Below are 19279 nucleotides of genomic sequence, written 5' to 3'. Positions count from 1 at the left end.
TAAGCTAATATTCTCCAGGTCTGCTCGAATCAACGACCTAATAGTACCAACTTATAACTATCTAACATTTGGACGGCTATTCTTTGTCAATGCTATTTGCCTATGGAACTCTATTCCAGTATCCATTCGTAGTAGTCTAAATAAAAGCAACTTTAAAAATGTTCTTTATGCTCATTTTAGTTGAAACCATTATACTTCTTGAGATTTCGCCATCAATATGTATGAGTGTAAACAATGTTTTGTTATTGAATTTAATTATTTGTTTATTTTAGATACTAGTAAATTAAGATACTTCTCTATGTTTAATATGATAATTTAACCTACATAACCCTCTGTTATTACTTCTGTTCTTTTTTACATTGCGATTTATCTTTTTGTTGTACTATAAAAGATCCTAGATCTTATTGTACTAATACTATTTTTGCAATAAATGATGATGATGAAATGATGATATGTGTATGACCAGTGGGTCATATTAATAGAAGTATAGTAATTTAAACAAAAGTAGGCAGTGCCACACCAACTCCGCTGCCCTTCCACACCACCAAGGGAACAATTTTATAATGGGATTCAAGGGGTTGGGAAGCGCAATTTACCTCCGCAACCCAATTGTCAACCTCACATACGCGAGGAGAATCCTGTTAAAAGTATGCATGTACCATAAACATAATAAGCAGGCGAGGATCTGGCGACAATGAGGCACTTGGGGATGCGGGTGGCGTTATGACCCAGAAGGTTCAATGTGACCTTAATGGCGCTTGTTACCGAAACGTACCGGAGCTATATCCGACAAAGGACTATCAACATCGATAACACTCCCCAAAACTTTCCGAGAGTGTCCTTATCGCTACAACAACAATAACATTTCTATAATCGATATAACTCTGAGTCGTTTGGACCTAAATCAAAAAAATTTTATATGTGGTATAGGTCGCAGCCCAACCAATTTTGGAAAAGTAGGCGGTAGTACCCATATCCCACTGGAAAGGTGTTTGGGATTTTTTCGGTACGATTTCAGGATTAACTTAGGACCATTTTGGGATTGTGCTCGGGGTAATTTCGGGATTATTTCGAGACTATTTATTTTCTTTTTGGCACTATTTTCGGGTTTAGTTCAGGATAATTTCGGAATTGTTTTCGGCAACATATCATATTTCTGGAAAATTTCGGGGTATTTTGGATAGTTTAGAAACTGCTTTAAGATAATTTTGTAAATTATTCGAGATAATTTCGAGACTGTTTTCGAAAACATTTCCTAGCTATTCTCGTACTATCTTCGGGTAATTTCGAAATGGTATTTGTGATCATTTCGGGACTGTTTCAGGAAAGTTTCTGAGCTGTCTCGGGATCATTTGCGAACTATCAGGACTGTTTAGGTATTAGTTTGGCATGATTTTGGGACTATTCCGTGATCATTTCCTGACTTTTTTACGATAACTTTGGTGATGATTTCGGTTTCATTTCGGAATAAATTTGGCTACATTTTCGATATTTCACTTGGGTAATTTTTGGATTATGTACATATGTGCGGATTGCTTTGGAAATCTTTCGGAACTCGTTGGGAGTCGTTCTGAGAATGATTTTCAGATTATTTTGGGTTAATTTCGGGATTGTCGCAAGGCTAGTTTTAGAACTTTGAGAGTCGTTCTGAGAATGATTTTCAGAATATTTTGGGGTAATTTCGGGATTGTCGCAAGGCTAGTTTTAGAACTTTTGAGAGTATTTCAGGATAACTCTGAACTATTTCGAGAAGGTTTTATTTTCAAGACCATTTAGGCATTGTTTTTATTTCTGAACTATTTCAGAATAACCTTGCCATTGTTTGCCACACTTTCCGACGGTTAAGAAATCATTTCGAAGTTGTTTTCGATACCATTGGGAGGCCGCCTTTGGTTCGGTAGCAGGAACTTTTAAAGGCCCTGCGGCAAAGGTGCACCTTAAACCAGATGCTAAACCCGTATTTGCGCGAGCGAGAGAAGTTCCATTCGCATTACTAGACGCATATGCTAAGGAAATTGACGCAAAAATTGCAGTTATGGTGCTGCTAACATACCTGCAATTTGGCAGCGCACGATGGAAACGACATTACAAGATATACCAAACGTTAGACATTTTTTCGACGATATCATCATATACGCCAAAAATATCAATGAACTACTAACAACGTTGGAAGAAGCTCACAAAACTCGGGTTCAAATTAAATAAATCCAAATGTGTATTTGCTGCATCTGCAATCGAGTTCTTAGGGCACAGGATCGATGCCCAAGGCCCCAAGGCATACACAAATCAACCAAGCATATCGACGCTATACTACATGCACCGAGACCCACAACAATCGAGCAACTACAACTATTCCTAGGTAAGGCAAAATACTATTCTAATTTTATACCGAATCTAGCAACACTAGAAGGACCATTACGTGATATTATCAAAAAAGGGAAGTTTTATTGGCCACGGGCCGCCGAATCGGCGTATAAGAGCATAAAGCAAATTTTGGTTTCACCACAAGTGCTAATGCCGTATGACCCAGCACTCCCACTAGTATTAGCAACGGATGCGAGTAAAACAGGCTTAGGTGCTGTGTTGTCGCATCGCGTAGACAACAACACGGAACGACCAATTGCATACGCAAGTCGTACCATGAGTCAAACAGAACAACGCTACTCCCAAATTGACAAAAAGGCACTTGCAATTGTATGGGCCGTGCAAAAGTTTTCAAATACTTATATGCGAGACATTTTCAGACAATAAACCGCTGGCTCAAATATTACATCCAACGAAATCTCTGCCTGTATTATGTATATCCCGAACGGCAAACCACGCTGATTTCCTGAGCAACTTGAACTTCGATGTCTCTATAAAAAAATCTAAGGAAAATGGTAACGCAGATTACCTCTCCCGCTTACCAGATCCAACAAATAAGCTAAAGCAACACAGCACGGTATGTGGTGATGAATTCGATAATTTTATGATACGGCAGATTAGCCAACTACCGGCTACAGCTCCACTTATCGCCCAAGAAACCCGTAGGGATCAAAGTTTGGGAAAAATACTTCAAATACTAGAAAAAGTCAATGCCTCACCAGAGCGGGGTACAAAGCCCCAGAATGCCAGTACCAAGTATCATTTGGCTGTCTTACATTCGAGCATCGGGTCGTTATTCCTATGAAACTTCGAAAGTTATTACTTCAAGAATTACACAAAGCACATCTGGGTGTTGTTAAAATGAAAAGCATTGCACGTTCCTTTATATACTGACCAGGTATCGATAAAGACATCGATAATGCGGCTAAATCATGAGAATGTTGCGCAAAAAATGCGAATAAACCACCGAAGATCACCAACCATCATTGGGAGTACCCAAAAGGCCCATGGGAACGAATTCACATCGACTACGCAGGGCCTGTCGAAGGTATGATGCTGCTTATTATCAGCGACGCTTACTCGAAGTGGCCCGAAGTCAAGACTACCAAAATATTGACCTCAACAGCTACAATTGCCCTGCTGGATGACGTATTTGCTGCGTATGGAGTCCCGGAAGTACTAGTTTTTGACAACGGTACGAATTTCAAGTCTGCGGAGTTCAAAGAATTCGTAAGCCAAGTAGGCGTCAAATACCATAAAACTACGGCCCCTTATCACCCAGCCACATACGGTCAAGCGGAACGCAATGTGTAAACGGTGAAAAATGCCTTAAAAGCGATGAGGACCACAACGAGAACGTTAAAACAAAATATAAATGAATTCTTACGACAATACAAAAATGCTCCACGCAGTACAACAGACGAATCCCCAGCAAAACTGTTCTTAGGGCGACGACTACGCACACGCCTAGATTTGATTCGACCCGAAAACGTAAACGAGCGAGTATCGGCAAAACAGTTTATCCAACAAAAAGACGGGTGTCGCGAATTCGCAACTGGCGATTCGATGTATTTACTTTCGGGAAATCCACAGCCGAACAAGTGGCTGCGCCGTAAGGTAATAAGACGCATGGGTAATCTGCACTACGAGATCTTATTCAACAACAAGTACTAGAAGAGGCATGTAAACCAAATACGGGCTGCCGGCGCACCAGGCACCCAACAACCAAGTTACAGAGAGGACGAAGGGAACTACATGCAAAGCACCAACACCGAAGGAAGCTACATGCAAGGCAACAACGGCTACACAAGAGCGGAAATGAGTGAAAGAACGGAGCCAAGCCACACTCCGGGGAGCGAAGATAGTAAACCACATATAGCTATTCCGAGCATAGAGAGTACGAACACAGAAAATGATATCCTCGAAACAAATAGAGCTTCACCTAATAGAAATGAGTCAAACGATCGGCAAGAGCATCTACCGTTAGGGGCACCTTCACCACCTGATGACCCAGTAATAGATCCACCAGAGGTAGAAGCCGAACAAACACCACGGCGATCAACGAGAGTACGTAAGCCGAAGTTTATATTTTCACCAACAACTCAGAAGGGGGAAAAATGTTATGTATTCATGTAGGGTTAAGTAATTATAACATCTCGGTAACTCTGGTACCCAACTTTATTATCGATAAATCTACATCATATCTATGTAGTCACATTGAGACCAATTCTGAATATTCCCATGGGAGTTCATCTCCCACAAATTTGTTTCTCCCAAAAATAATTTCTCCCAATTATAAACTCCCTGGGAGAAGATTTTTCCCAAAAGTTTTGGGAAGAAGAATTCGAAGTTCGAATCAGCTGTTTCGGGCATAGATGAATGGATTTGCAACTCTTTGTTTCGAGAGAGCGCTGTCAAAATGCACATTTTTTATAACATTTATGAATGATGCCACTCAAAACAAAAATTAATAGATCTGAAAATGGGGATTTTTGACATACATTTCGGTGATTATAGTTTCAATCATTTAATAAAATAATAGTCGTAAAATATTTATTTGCTTAAAGTTATTTTACAATAATACGACTAGTTAGAGTTAAATATAAACAAATCTAAGTAAAATTTACATTTCGATTAAATTAATTAGTCAAATATTGTAACGCATTTAACTCGCAGTGAAAACCATATATTCTTTTGAAATTTCAGTAAATCGGACCTATGATATAATAGTTACCATTATTTAATGGATAGGGCTTATCCTGCATGTCTGGCGTTCCAGGTTCTGTGATCAAAATGGACTGGTTGCATCGGGAGTTCATATTTACAAAACCTATTTTTAATGATAACTTTTGAATGGGAAATAATATTTACCCTCCGCCTTCGAACTAATAATATTTACACTAAAACAAGTATTTTTATCCTTTTTTCCATAATTTTTGAACGCTATTCTACAGTTGGTTGTAGGTCAAACTAAAGTTTACCAAAATTTTTGGCACGTTTTTCGTTTTGGCTGGCACATTTTGTGTTCTGGCGTTCTGGCACCCGCTTCAGCTGGCGCGAGGGATTTATCTGTGATTGTTGCCAGCAACAACTAGAAGATAAATCCCTCGTGAGAGCGAAAATATGAGAGCGTAAGCAAAAGATTCGTATCAATCTAATCTATGGTTTCGGGCATGATACAAAAAAGAAGGTAGTTCCACTCAACATTTTTTGACGTATTTGGGGATTTTTGAAGTTTCATAATGTTTGTAGTTTTGCCAGAAGGGTTGCCATACCGTTACTGTTTAAGGCGAAATTGTGGTTTTTTGAGATGGAAATTTCCTTTAGGATGACAACGCAATGGTCATCTGAGACAATAATAATATGCTTTAGCACGATTTATGTGCATATATATCGATTGAGAATACAGTAAAACATGCAGTTTTATTGAAAAATATTGGATAACGACTCATACATTTATGAATGACTCATATCTTTAAGGTAGCTTGACCCCTAGACAGAAAAAAATACACGAAAAATCCTGTTGTTCTATATAGCATGGCCCTATTATTATGCCCCTACAGTGGATATTTCTCAAGGCATGTTGATAAAAGTGTACCTCCGAACTCTGCACATCTATGCCAATGCTAAAAGGGCACATAATGTGTATAGGCGGAGCTGCCCCAAGGTGACCCCTGGTACAACGGGCAAAAATACTCTCATAACTAGTGGCTAACCTGCAGGGCTACTGGGTAATGTTCTCCCTAAAAAATGGTTATCAATTCCCTCCTAATGCGCAACGCTTGATTTATACAATAAAAAAAAATGACCACTTGTAGCCAATTTATCAAGAAATTGCGGTGTCGGTTTATAAGGACCTCCTTTGAGCAAGCAATTGACAAACGTGTATGTTTTGTCAAAATGTTCTGAGCAAACGTATGGACACTTAAGAAGGCTATATTCCCTTGCTTTGCATAATTCGATCCATGTTTCTTCCACCAAACGAAAAACTTATTAAAAACCTTTTCTAGGCTGGTATTTCGTATTAAAATATTTCCTAGGCATGGGGCTCATTTTTGTTTTCTTTTTTATTTAAAATAACTATGAAAGTAATTTAGTCATATTCGTTAATATGAAATCCATCAAAATTAGAAAAACTCGTAACATTTTTAATCTGGTAGCTTGTTTTTGGTGAAATTGTGATTGTCCCCGCAAAAGTCAAGTGGCTAACGTCACACTAAATGGAACTACCTACATTTTTTGTATCATGGTTTCGGGTAAATTTGACATTTCGTTTACAAGTTTTTATTTAGCTCGAGAAAGAGTTAATTTATAAAAAATTATAAAATCGTCAATTTACCTAGAAATAAGTTATTACAATTCGGTGCGCGGCATTTTCCAAACAAAACTGTTACGGAATACATTCTTTTTTTGCTAAATGCTTGTTATTTCGCGGGGTGATCAGTTGTGGAAGTGGGTTTTGTTGTTGTGGCAGTGCTTCGACACATCAAAGTCCAAGAGGCAAGAAGATAGTATTTTGGCAGGCTTGGTGACTATATCGGGGACGCGTATCATGCAATCGGCCGGCCAATTGCTTTATAAGTGGTAATGAGCGTTTACTCCCAGTGCTCCCGGCAAAAGATAAGAGGATTTGGTAATAGTCTAGTTGAGGGGTCGACTGCTAATACGCTACCAAAAATATCGAGAGAGGTGTCAAACGACGCGTCTTGACATCAGTATTAATAATCTGAAGGCGGAAAATAAAAATTTAACGCGTTCAAAAGATATTAACGAAAAACCGAAAAAAGACCCGCGGGTACCTCGGAAACCGGGGGTCGGATCCATAGTATTTTTGCGCAGAACACCTTTCTGCGTTGGCGGCCTTCGGCCGCGCTTATAAAAAATAACCCTGGGCTACGCAATACCCAGTCCGGGTGTGTGGTATAACCGTGGCTACCGCCACGGTGATGCACAATTTTTTTTTGTGGGTACAACACAACAACAACCACATGGAAATCGCCAACTTCAACTGCAAATATCTCCGGACGTGATAAAATTTTTTTTTTCCGCCTTCGGATTATTGTTCTCTCGAGATTAATACGCGTCTTTTGACACCTCACTCGATATTTTTGGTAGCGTATTAGCAGTCGACCCCTCAACTAGACTATTACCCTAAATCGCTGCCGAAAAGGCGATGTACCTACCATCCATATGTTAAACCAAAGAGGATAAATATTGTAACGAATTTCCTGCAAATCCTCTTATTTGCCCTTTTGCTAGGATCGTATCGCTAAACTGTCGAATAAATAACTCCAATATTGAATAATGGAAAAATGGCCTTTATTAAAATACTTCACAATAACACTCAAATTGTGCAACGAATAGCTTAATAACCAAACTGATAGCTTAAAGGAAACTGACTTTCAAAATAATAGTGCTATTGCTCGCTAGATATCGTCTTACTCGTAACTGCTTGACAATTCAAATCAAACTGAATTACTTCTTACTCGCTGGCGCCGCTTTTATAGTTTAAGCTGCATACTTCTAGGCTCTTCGATTTCCAGAAGTTACTAGTTGTTTCGGCTACAAAATCGCCAGCCACAACTACGTGCACAAATTATTGCTCTCTCTTGTGACAACTCAGATAAGGTATATGCATGTGTTTGTAGTTTACAGTCTCCCGCACACACATAAGCGTATAAGTAAATTCATCGGTGTGTGACATCTCATCTCTCGCTGCCTTGTATGTAAATGTTGCTCGCCGGAATGTGTACATATGTGTAGACGCAATTATTGATTCATTTATGTAGATACATAATGATTGAATTATTGATGTGCATTCACGTCACTGCTTAGATCGGCTTAGAGCTGGCAGCACTCCTTAGTTTTGCTAATATTCGTAACACTGCCCTCCACCTAAGTCTGATCGTCCCGATCAGACAAATCTCTCGATCTAAACGCTGCTAATCTCTCCAAATGAACCACTTTCATTTTGGTTCGTGGTTTGGTAGTGGTTTGTATGCGGTACACTACATCGTTGATCCGTTTTACAACTTTGTATGGGCCTTCCCAGTTACACTGCAATTTCGGGGACAAACCTTTTTTTCGTTGTGGGTTGTATAGCAGCACCAAATCTCCTTCCTGAAACCCTTCCGAATTAATTGCTTTATCGTACCTCGCTTTCATCTTGTCACTCATAATCTTTGCTCGTTGCCTTACCAGATCGTGTATCTCTCTCAGCTCTTCTTCTAAGACATCAGTGGATTTCTTGACATTCCTCTCCGCATCGGCATCTATCCCATACTTCAAATCAGCTGGCAGTCGAAGGTCATTGCCAAAAATTACCTTTGCGGGAGTTTGGCCCGTTGTGTCATGTACTGCCGATCGGTAGGCCATCAAGAATAATGATATGTGTGTATCCCAGTCCTTATGGTACTTGTCGACTACTTTCCTTAAATGCTCCTCCAATGTTCTATTGAAACGTTCCACCATACCATCGGACTGAGGATGCAATGCAGTTGTCCGTGTTTTCCGAATGCCCAGCTTCTTGCACATTTCTTGGAACACAGCTGATTCAAAATTCCTGCCTTGGTCAGAATGTAACTCCATTGGTACACCATACCTTGCAACCCATTCGTTTTTAACCACTTCTGCTACTGTTTCTGCTTCTTGGTTTGGGATTGGGTATACCTCTGGCCATTTACTGAAATAATCCATAACCACCAGTACGTATTTGTTGCCGCGGTTGCTAGTAGGAAATGGACCTGCGACATCCATGGCGATCCTTTCAAATGGCGCACCTGAGTTATATTGCTTCATCTGGCCATGACTTCGTGTTCTGGGCCCTTTCGCTCTGCTGCAAACCTCGCAGTTCGCAATCCACTCAGTGACCGACTGACGGCAACCAACCCAATAGAATCTCTGTTTAATCTTCTCGAGCGTCTTCGTGATTCCAAGATGACCTCCGCTTGGACCATTATGCAGCTCGCTGAGCACGTCAGGAATCCTCTTTCTGGGAACAACTATCAGTTTATTCTTGTATTTACCATCCTCACTCTCCCATACTCGATGAAGGCAACCGGATATCAATTCTAAACTGTTCCACTGTGCCCAATATGACTTCGCAATAGGACTCTCTGCTGACATCTCTTCTCTGTTTGGTCTTTCATTTCGTTCGAGCCCTTGCATAACACGTGACAGATCTGCATCTTCTAGCTGGCACTTCCTTAGCTGTTCCTTGTCCCATTCATCTGTACATGTTATATTCATTAGCCGGACATCTATAATGTCTTCTTTAGCCTCGGCTTTTGAACAGTGCTTGCATTCCAAACTACATGGTCTTCGTGACATTGCATCAGCATTTCCATGGGTACTACCTTTCCGATGCTCAATGGAAAAGTCGTAGCTTTGTAGTCGCTCGATCCACCGTGCCAATTGTCCTTCCGGATTACGGAACTGCAGAAGCCATTTCAACGCTGCGTGATCTGTCCTGACACGGAATCGCTGGCCGTAGAGGTATTTGTGAAAATGTTTAATGCAGTCTACCAATGCCAACAGCTCTCTCCGCGTAACACAGTAGTTCCTCTCTGGTTTTCCAATCGAACGGCTGTAATATGCAACTACCTTCTCCTGTCCATTGACCAATTGTGATAAAACGCCTCCTATAGCATATCCACTCGCATCTGTATCCAGAATAAATATTGCTCCTGGAATCGGATATGCTAACATTGGGGCAGTGCACAAACGCTCCTTCAATGTTTGGAAAGCCACTTCTTGCTCCTTCTTCCATTCAAAAGCTTTGTTTTTTCTTGTAAGCTCATGGAGGCTATGGGCTACGCTGGAAAAATTTGGTACAAATCGGCGGTAATATGTGCACAGCCCAAGAAAACTTCTCAATTCATGTAGGTTCTGTGGTCTTGGCCAATCCTTTACAGCCTCTATTTTTTCGTTCGCAGTGCAGATGCCCTCTGTCGTTACCTTGTGACCCAAATAATTGACTTCCTTTTTAAACAGCGCACACTTTTTGGGACTTAACTTCAGACCAGCGCCAGCTATTCTCTGGAAAACTTCCTCCAAGTTCTTAAGATGTTCATCAAAGTTCTTGCCCAATACGATGATGTCGTCCAGGTACACCAAGCATGTTCTCCAATGTAGTCCTTTCAGTACCTGGTCCATGAGTCTCTCAAAAGTAGCTGGTGCATTACAAAGTCCAAAAGGCATCACTGTAAATTGCCAAAGACCATCACCGACACTGAAGGCTGTTTTCTCTTTATCTTCCTCCTTCACCTCCACTTGCCAGTAGCCGCTTTTCAAGTCCAGCGTGGAAAACCATTTCGTACCAGATAGCGAGTCCAGAGTGTCGTCAATTCTTGGCAATGGGTAGCTATCCTTTTTCGTTACGTCATTCAACTTCCGGTAGTCCACGCAAAACCTCATTTTTCCATCCTTCTTTTTTACAAGTACTACCGGTGAGCTCCATGGACTAGCTGATGGTTCGATGACGCCGCTGTCGCTCATTTCTTGAATGATTTGACTCACAACTTCCCGCTTCGCCAGTGGAACACTACGTGGAGCTTGACGGATCGGCCTCGCATCTCCAGTGTCAATTTGATGTTTCACAACGTTGGTGCGGCCTGGTTTAGAATCATCCTGGTCAAATATGTTCGCGTACTTTAGGAGCAGTTGTTTTGCCTGACTCTGATATGCTTCCTCTAGCCCCTGCATCCATGCCGTGATGTCATTTGAAAGATCAGTATTACTAGCCGAAACGTGTTCCTGGAGTTGTTCACAGTTAATAACTACTTCAGCCTCTTGGCATCTTCCCAAAATAGCTCCTTTAGTCAGTTTGAGTGGTGACTTGAACTCATTGAGTACTCTTACCGGAATACGTCCATCTTGTTTTGTCATAGCCAGGGTTTTTCCTACAAGTATGTTTAGTGCTGATTTGTTTGCTGCTTCGACAACCCACAATTTGTTTGTCCCACAATCTCCATCAACCTTTGCCCAGATGACTGCTTCGGATTTTGGTGGTATTTGCTGACTCTCTTCCACCAGCACTCGTTTACTGCTGTAGCCTCTCTCGTAGCCGAAATTAAGTGGTACATCCATGTTTTTATATCGCATCGTCTTGCTTTGCATGTCGATCTTGATGCCCTGGTCGATTAAGAAGTCCACTCCAATTATGATTTCATCAACAATTTCTGCCACTATAAAATTGTGTACTACCGTGACGTTCCCAATTGCGACTTCACATTCTACTTCTCCAATTACCTGGGTGTCCTCTCCCGTGGCTGTACGTAATCTTGCTCCAAGCAGTGGTCTTATCTTTTTGTTGACTAAGTCCGCTCGAATGATGGAATGAGATGCACCCGTATCTACAGTCAGTAACCGTTCCTTTCCGTCCACATGTCCTCCAACAGTAAGATTGCTCGATCTTCTTCCAATCTGCGAGATAGAGATTATGGGGCATTCAATTGCGGGAGCCAGCTGTCGCCCCTTGCTGCTGACTCGCTTTAGTTTAACGATTGATTTGTCTTGGAGATTTGCTCATCTCCTTCTGCTCTGCGTTTACAACCACCCACATTGTTGGAACTGTTAGGGTTGGTGTTGCAATAACGCGCAATATGCCCTGGCTTTCCACACTTAAAGCATTTGACTGCATCATTATTCTTCTGCTGCGTACCCTTCAATGCTTCCAAAATTGCGTCTACCCAGTCTGGCTTTTCCACTTCCACGCGATGAGCTTTGTACGCTGGCTTACTCAAAAGTGAGGCTGTTTCCTGAGTCAGTGCATGCGATACCGTTTCAGCAAACGTTAGTTTTGGATTCGCATATGTAGCCCGCTTCGTTTCCACATCTCGTATGCCATTTATGAAGCTCTGGATTTTTACCCTTTCAGTGTATTCCACGGGTGCGTCTGCATTTGCAAGATGAGCCAATCTTTCAATATCTGAAGCAAACTCCTGCAATGTCTCATTTGCTTTTTGGTAGCGGTTTTGCAACTCAATTTGGAATATCTGTTTCCTATGCTCGCTTCCGTAACGTCTCTCTAAAGCGCTCATCAATGTTTCGTAGTGGTTCCGCTCGTACTCTGGGATGGTCTGTAAGATTTCCGCGGCAGGCCCTTTCAGTGCCACGAACAGAGCTGCAACTTTATCTTCAGCATTCCATTGGTTCACTGCTGTGGTCTTCTCAAACTGTAGCTTAAAGACCTGAAAAGGAACAGAACCGTCAAAGGATGGTGTCTTTACCTTTGGATTACTCGCTGAAACAGCTGGGCGGTTTAGTTGTAACTGATCCATACGACCTTTTAACGCTTCTATTTCGGCATCAATTTTGTCCTCGAGTTGTAAAATTTTTGCATCCTGTTCTTCCAGTTTCACAAAGAGCTGTGATGATACCTGTTCCGAAATTTGTGCCGACATTTCAGATATACGTGCCTCTTGCGCTTCCAGTTGAGATGCCAAATGTGTCTTCTGTTCTTCCAATTGTGATGTTATACGGGTTTCCTGCGATTCCAGTTGGGATACCATATACGTCTTCTGTTCTTCTAGTTGAGATGACATATACTTTTTCTGTTCTTCTAGTTGAGATGCCAGTTGAGATGTTATATCTGTCTTTTGCGATTCCAGTTGAGAAGCCACTGTTGATGTTTGAGCAGATATTGCAGCCAAAATCATGTTCAAATCTGTGCTGGTAACCGTCTGCGATGTTTCGTTTTTCTCTTCAATTTTTGTTGTCTCCTCCCCATCAAGGTGAAAGACATACTCTTCCACATCAATTCCTTCTGCTTCCATTGCCTCTCGTAGCCGTGCCTGAAGTTCAAGTTTAACGCCGCTTGTATTCAATCCACGGGTTTCCAACTCCTTCTTTAGTTGCTGGATCTTCAATTCACCGAACTTTGCCATGTCCTTGTTGTCCTTTGGAATTTATTCAACAATTCCTCTTCTGACACCAATTGTAACGAATTTCCTGCAAATCCTCTTATTTGCCCTTTTGCTAGGATCGTATCGCTAAACTGTCGAATAAATAACTCCAATATTGAATAATGGAAAAATGGCCTTTATTAAAATACTTCACAATAACACTCAAATTGTGCAACGAATAGCTTAATAACCAAACTGATAGCTTAAAGGAAACTGACTTTCAAAATAATAGTGCTATTGCTCGCTAGATATCGTCTTACTCGTAACTGCTTGACAATTCAAATCAAACTGAATTACTTCTTACTCGCTGGCGCCGCTTTTATAGTTTAAGCTGCATACTTCTAGGCTCTTCGATTTCCAGAAGTTACTAGTTGTTTCGGCTACAAAATCGCCAGCCACAACTACGTGCACAAATTATTGCTCTCTCTTGTGACAACTCAGATAAGGTATATGCATGTGTTTGTAGTTTACAGTCTCCCGCACACACATAAGCGTATAAGTAAATTCATCGGTGTGTGACATCTCATCTCTCGCTGCCTTGTATGTAAATGTTGCTCGCCGGAATGTGTACATATGTGTAGACGCAATTATTGATTCATTTATGTAGATACATAATGATTGAATTATTGATGTGCATTCACGTCACTGCTTAGATCGGCTTAGAGCTGGCAGCACTCCTTAGTTTTGCTAATATTCGTAACAATATAATATATAAATAAATATATTTATCCTCTTTGGTTAAACTGCAGGCTAATAGACCAAATCCTGGCATATCCAATATATGACTTGCACCAATGCCACTGAACCAATGTTTGTATCAATAACTTAGCATTTTCAAATAATTTACTACAACAACACGGCTTCACAATCCAGCAACTTTATTATTTACCTAATTGAATCGGAGGCTTACGTGTGGCCGCAGAGCCCGTGCACTCCAATATAGAAGAGTGGGCTTCATATCGTACTTTGTGCTCTGTAGACTACCTTCATTACTTGTAAATGTAAATCTAATTCCACTTTTTTTTTTTTGAAGGTACGAAACTTGGTCTCATTTGTGCGCAAGCGAGACAAGCGCGTATAAGAGTGCAGAAAGTTGTTAGAAGAACGTGCTGAGCTCAATCGGAAGAATGAAGCGCAACTCAAGCAATTGCCACAAGATTATGGCGACAGTAGCGCAGAAGAAGATTCAGATGATACTGGTGATGAAGAAGAAGATGTAGAGGGAAACAAAAATGAAGAGGTAGAAAGTACAGAAGAAGATTTATGTAGATGATCTTTATTGTGTAGCATGTAATAAAATGTTCAAAACGAGCGCGCTTATGAAAATCATGAAAGCAGTAAAAAGCATCGTGAAGCCTTGGAACGAATGAAAGTTGAAATGTAAGCTGAAGAAGAAGCTTTTCAAGAAAATAATGAAGATGTGCAAGAAAGCGAGGAGGAGGCACTTGATAATCAGACGGGCGATTCGGCAGATGAAAAATCAGTAGCACAAAGTGATACGCATGTGGTAGTGGATGGAAACACAGAAATACAATCAGATGATGCGAGTGCAGCCGAGGAGCTGGTTATAAGCATAAAATCTGCCACAGAAGTTGACAATGAACACGAAGACGAAGCTGTAGCGGCCGATTTTCTAGAGCAAGCCAAAATTGCTGATAGTGATGAAGAGGACTGGAGTAGCAGTACCAAAAAATCTGCACGTAAAAATAAAAGCAAAAGGCAAAATAAAAAGACTGCAGCAAGGGATGAGGAAGTAATTAAAACTAATGAAGAGGAAATAAAAATTGAAAAATAAAAGCAAAAGGCAAAATAAAAAGACTGCAGCAAGGGATGAGGAAGTAATTAAAACTAATGAAGAGGAAATAAAAATTGAGCCGAAAAAAGCGGATCCTAAAGCGACGCAGCAAAAGAAGCCGCTGAAAGCGACAAATGACACGCATCCAACAGCAGCGGAGGGACCGACTCATGGACACGCACCACAGCCTAGCCCAAGTTCAGCAATACAGACGGCACCATCGGAGGTATTTGCTATAATAGCGAAAATGTTTACTGACCCAATCCCACAGCCAGCCCCCATGTCAGTAGAATACATGCCAGCCGGAACAGAAATACTGATGAATAAACTCGAAGAGGATTACACGAATTACAGTCCTGTGATGTGGGCGGATCCTCTAGTGCCCTACAGCATAGCAGTAGACATAAACGAAGATTGCACTGATCTGTTCCCAGCAGTTGAGATCGGCGTGAACAATGAACGCTTAAATTCGGCCCCTCGGCTCGAATTTTCAGCCTTCGGCCTCCAGGTAAAAGCAATAGTGGATGCCGAAATCTCTCAAACCGGTGCCATTCGCGCGCTAAAACCACTACCTGGACTTAAGAAATCTCTAGCTTGTATAATGCAATCGAGTCCAATGTTAGATGAGGCAGCAATCATGCGACTTCTATTGTTCAGGCGTTGACGGTGGACCCAATACAACAAGTTTACACATCATCATGCTTTAATAGCTTTGCGATAAATACGTTTGTAAAGCGAAAAGACTGCAAAATAAGTTGGACGTCACCTCTGGATTCATCTGATGAGCTACAAATCGGGACATCTGGCACTACCAGCAATCTATATTTTAGGACAATTGATGAGTACATATCATTGGTGGCGGGCAATGCGACTGCTGACCTATACATAAGGGACAAATCTAAGAATCGCATAGACTTTTCAAACAACATGGTGGAACCACGCGGTCACGATCGATGTGACATATTCAAACACGGTCGAGGAGAAGGTCGAAGGGAAGATCCTGAAAGGTCGTTTTATACCCAAATCCGCCACCGTGTACATACCCGGAAGTGACCAATACATATGCCTGGTTGTTGTTGATTCTACGAGGGTTATTTTCCCAGACCGACAACCCTATACCTTATGTCGAGGAATTGAAGCACAGCGACTGGGCAATTTTGAATTCGCAAAACAAGTATATGCGTACTTGGGACGTGCCCCAATCGAAACGGTGTACAGCATGGCTACCACGGATATCACTGAAGCGTTGAAGCACATGATAGAGTTGCTCTACACAAGGTCAGAATTCCGTCAAATCCACCTAAAATGTCCCATCTTAGCCACATCACGCTTTAACGGATTTGGATGTTACCCTAATCGTGAGAAACCAAAGAAAGGTGCTGTCAGCCGAAATCATGTATATGGACCTGCCCAGTTTAACGGAAAGTATGACATTCGTATCGTTGATTATGTTCTGCCGGATCTTGTCGGATTGTCTAATGCGGACAGGAAAAATAGAGTAAAAGCAATCCAAACCTGGCGATGCGATCCACTGGGGTACTTCACATTTGGGCAAGTTAATACGAAGAAAGACGCCGCACACAAGCCCTGTATTTACAAGTACACAGCAGGCAGTTTACAGTATCAATTGTCGGAGTCATCACCAAATTTGAGGATATTGCGCGCATGTGGAATTTTCGCTAATGATCCGGATAGTGATCGTCACATATTTCAGAAGCCTGTTGACGTTTTTAATACCACCATAGCCTACGGATCTCTGTTATTAGGCTTATCCAACTGGGCATTTGTTGAGCTTGGAGTCACGATTTTCGAACACAACCGGATGTCTCGGCGATGGAGATGTTTATCTGAGGTGTATCTTGGCTTATGGCCTGAACTGACCGGAAATTTCGTTATACACACATCGAGGTACGTAAACAGGATGGTGGACATAGAGGAGTTTGGACAGCTATGGGGATGGCTGATGAACATAGATCCAAGCCACACCGACATAACAGCACATTGGATGGACACACTATTCTTGGAATGTGCCATGGTGGTACGTGGCCGCTATAGCCAACAAGTTTGGTCACAAATTCGCCATTAAAACACCACCAAACAGAGAACTGGTCTTGGGCGAGGACTATGCGGACAACAAAAATATGTCGGAATGGTTGATCGAAAAGGAATGGAGCGTATGATTTAATCGCGTTGACATCCAGCAACCAGTACGAGCGCAGGTCTAGAAGAAGTAAGCCTGCATATTTTGATATCTTGACTCCCACATCGAATGGAAAGTCGGAAGCGTACCACTTCGTCTCGTGGGACATGAACAGCGTGATAGACGCTAAGAAATTAGAGTTTAGGTCCAAGGCACGCGCAAGAAAACCGGACACAGCTGGAATTGTGGAGCTGAATGTGATAGTATTTCCAAGTGGCAGAGTGACAAAAATGAAGACATGTCCCCGGGCCTTTGTTTCATCCTACAACAGAGTGAACGGAAGAGATGAGTCTACTATGCCCTTCGAGTCGGGAGGCTTAAGGTGGCCAGATCCATGGCTGGATTGGTTGATGAAAGGCGGGATGGCAGTGCTGCCTCACTTAATAACAGGAAACTGGGTCGGCACAATCGCGAGCGGACTGGCAACGGTGGTGGATGCTTTGCACGAATGGAATACGACGCACGCATCTAATGCCGATTCCTTTCATAAATAACAGCTTAACGTATAGGATCGTTGATCGTAGCTTGTTTTTATCATGTTTACAAGCTCACAGTCGTATCTCAAAATACACGATGATCAGCGCTCAATATGGGAAATTAAACATGTCCTCGGACGTGACAAAATCAATAAATGTGTTTACCAAGAAATGTGTCGAACTGGCTGAAAAATATCTGAAAGTGGTTTCAAGCCTTAGTTCTCAACAGCACACATTGAATGACGTAAAGAAAGATTTTCCAACCATCAGAGACGTTGTCCACGCAAAGCCCAAGAACTAATAGTAAAAGCAAGTTTACTGGGTGGACATGAAGAATGTCTCCATCAATATCCCTCATAGCACATTTACGACACACATTCACTGAAGCCTTTTGCTCTACAAGAACTCAAATAAAAAGGCAGGAATGCGCGCAAATTTTTTTGCGGCCCATTAAACGATATTTTCTCAAGAAGAGTCGCACAGTCCAAAGAGCCCACAATTAAGTCATACACAAACATAACCAAGTGCACCGTTCTCCTCGCTTCAAGTGATTGCAGATTGATCAGTTGACAACGAGAAGAAAGTATGCAATGAGAGGACGTACAAGGCGCGATAAATATTTTCAAAACCTTTTTTTCATAGCGCAGGGTAACTCCAAAAAAGAATGGGATGCTGTAAATAGAATAACAAACCGTAATTCTAAAAGAAAGTGCGACTCGCTCGTATTAAACGTGAATGGTGTAGATGTGTCGGAGCCTCGGGAAGTTGCAAACGAACTCAATGATTTCTTCGTCAACGTAGGAAAAGCCTCCGATTTAAGCAGTAATCCTAAGCCCTGCACCTGCTACACAAACCCAATACATACCGAATTCCTTCCGCCGAGTAACAGTTTTTTCTTTGATGCCATTACAGGCGCAGAAATTATTAATATAATTAAATCTCTTAGTAACTCTAATTCATGTGGTAATGACAACATATCAAATCGAACGTTAAAGAGCATAGCATTTAACATTGTTGATATTTTAAAACATTTATTTAATTTAAGTATAGCCTCCGGAGTTTTTCCTGCTCACTTAAAATGCGCTACGGTTATACCACTATGTTTAAGCGACTTAAACTATGAACATTTTTCGTTCGTTTGTTTCAGTAGCCATTGAGTGTGCTTGTGATTCTCAACTGGTTAGTGAAATATTCTAAAGACAGTTTGAGGTTTTTAATTAAAATCGAGGTTCTTCGGATGGTGTGCTAATACATCAGAGCCCAGTGCTCGCCTCCATATCACACTTTGAAGGGGTTCTTCAAATAGAAGATGAGGTGGCTCATTAGAGCGAAACCTCAGAGTGCCCAACGCTCGCCCCAAATTAAATAAATAGAGGTTTTTCTTGTAGAAAATGGGGTGCCAATACCTCAGAGCCGCCCCGTGCTCGCCTCCATATCACATTTTAAAGGGTTCTTCAAATAGAGGATGAGGTGGCTCAGTAGAGCGAAGCCTCAGAGCCCCCAGTGCTCGCCCCCAAGTTAAATAAAAGGTGTACTGATG

The 19279-nt window shown here is 41.5% G+C and overlaps 1 protein-coding gene across 1 annotated transcript; it reads left to right on the top strand.

The window, feature by feature from the left end:
* Positions 1 to 4119: 4119 nt before the first annotated feature.
* On the top strand, positions 4120 to 18575 carry LOC137246095 (uncharacterized protein DDB_G0286299-like). The gene is made up of 4 exons (XM_067777189.1): positions 4120 to 4496; positions 14358 to 14533; positions 14654 to 14987; positions 15073 to 18575. Exons 1-4 carry the CDS (start codon positions 4120 to 4122, stop codon positions 15725 to 15727), a joined length of 1542 nt encoding a protein of 513 aa, XP_067633290.1. The 3' UTR covers positions 15728 to 18575.
* The last annotated feature ends 704 nt before the right edge of the window (positions 18576 to 19279 follow it).

Source organism: Eurosta solidaginis, chromosome 3 (assembly GCF_040869045.1).
Source record: "Eurosta solidaginis isolate ZX-2024a chromosome 3, ASM4086904v1, whole genome shotgun sequence".
NCBI lineage: Eukaryota > Metazoa > Arthropoda > Insecta > Diptera > Tephritidae > Eurosta > Eurosta solidaginis.
This window is presented reverse-complemented; position numbering and strand designations above follow the sequence as displayed.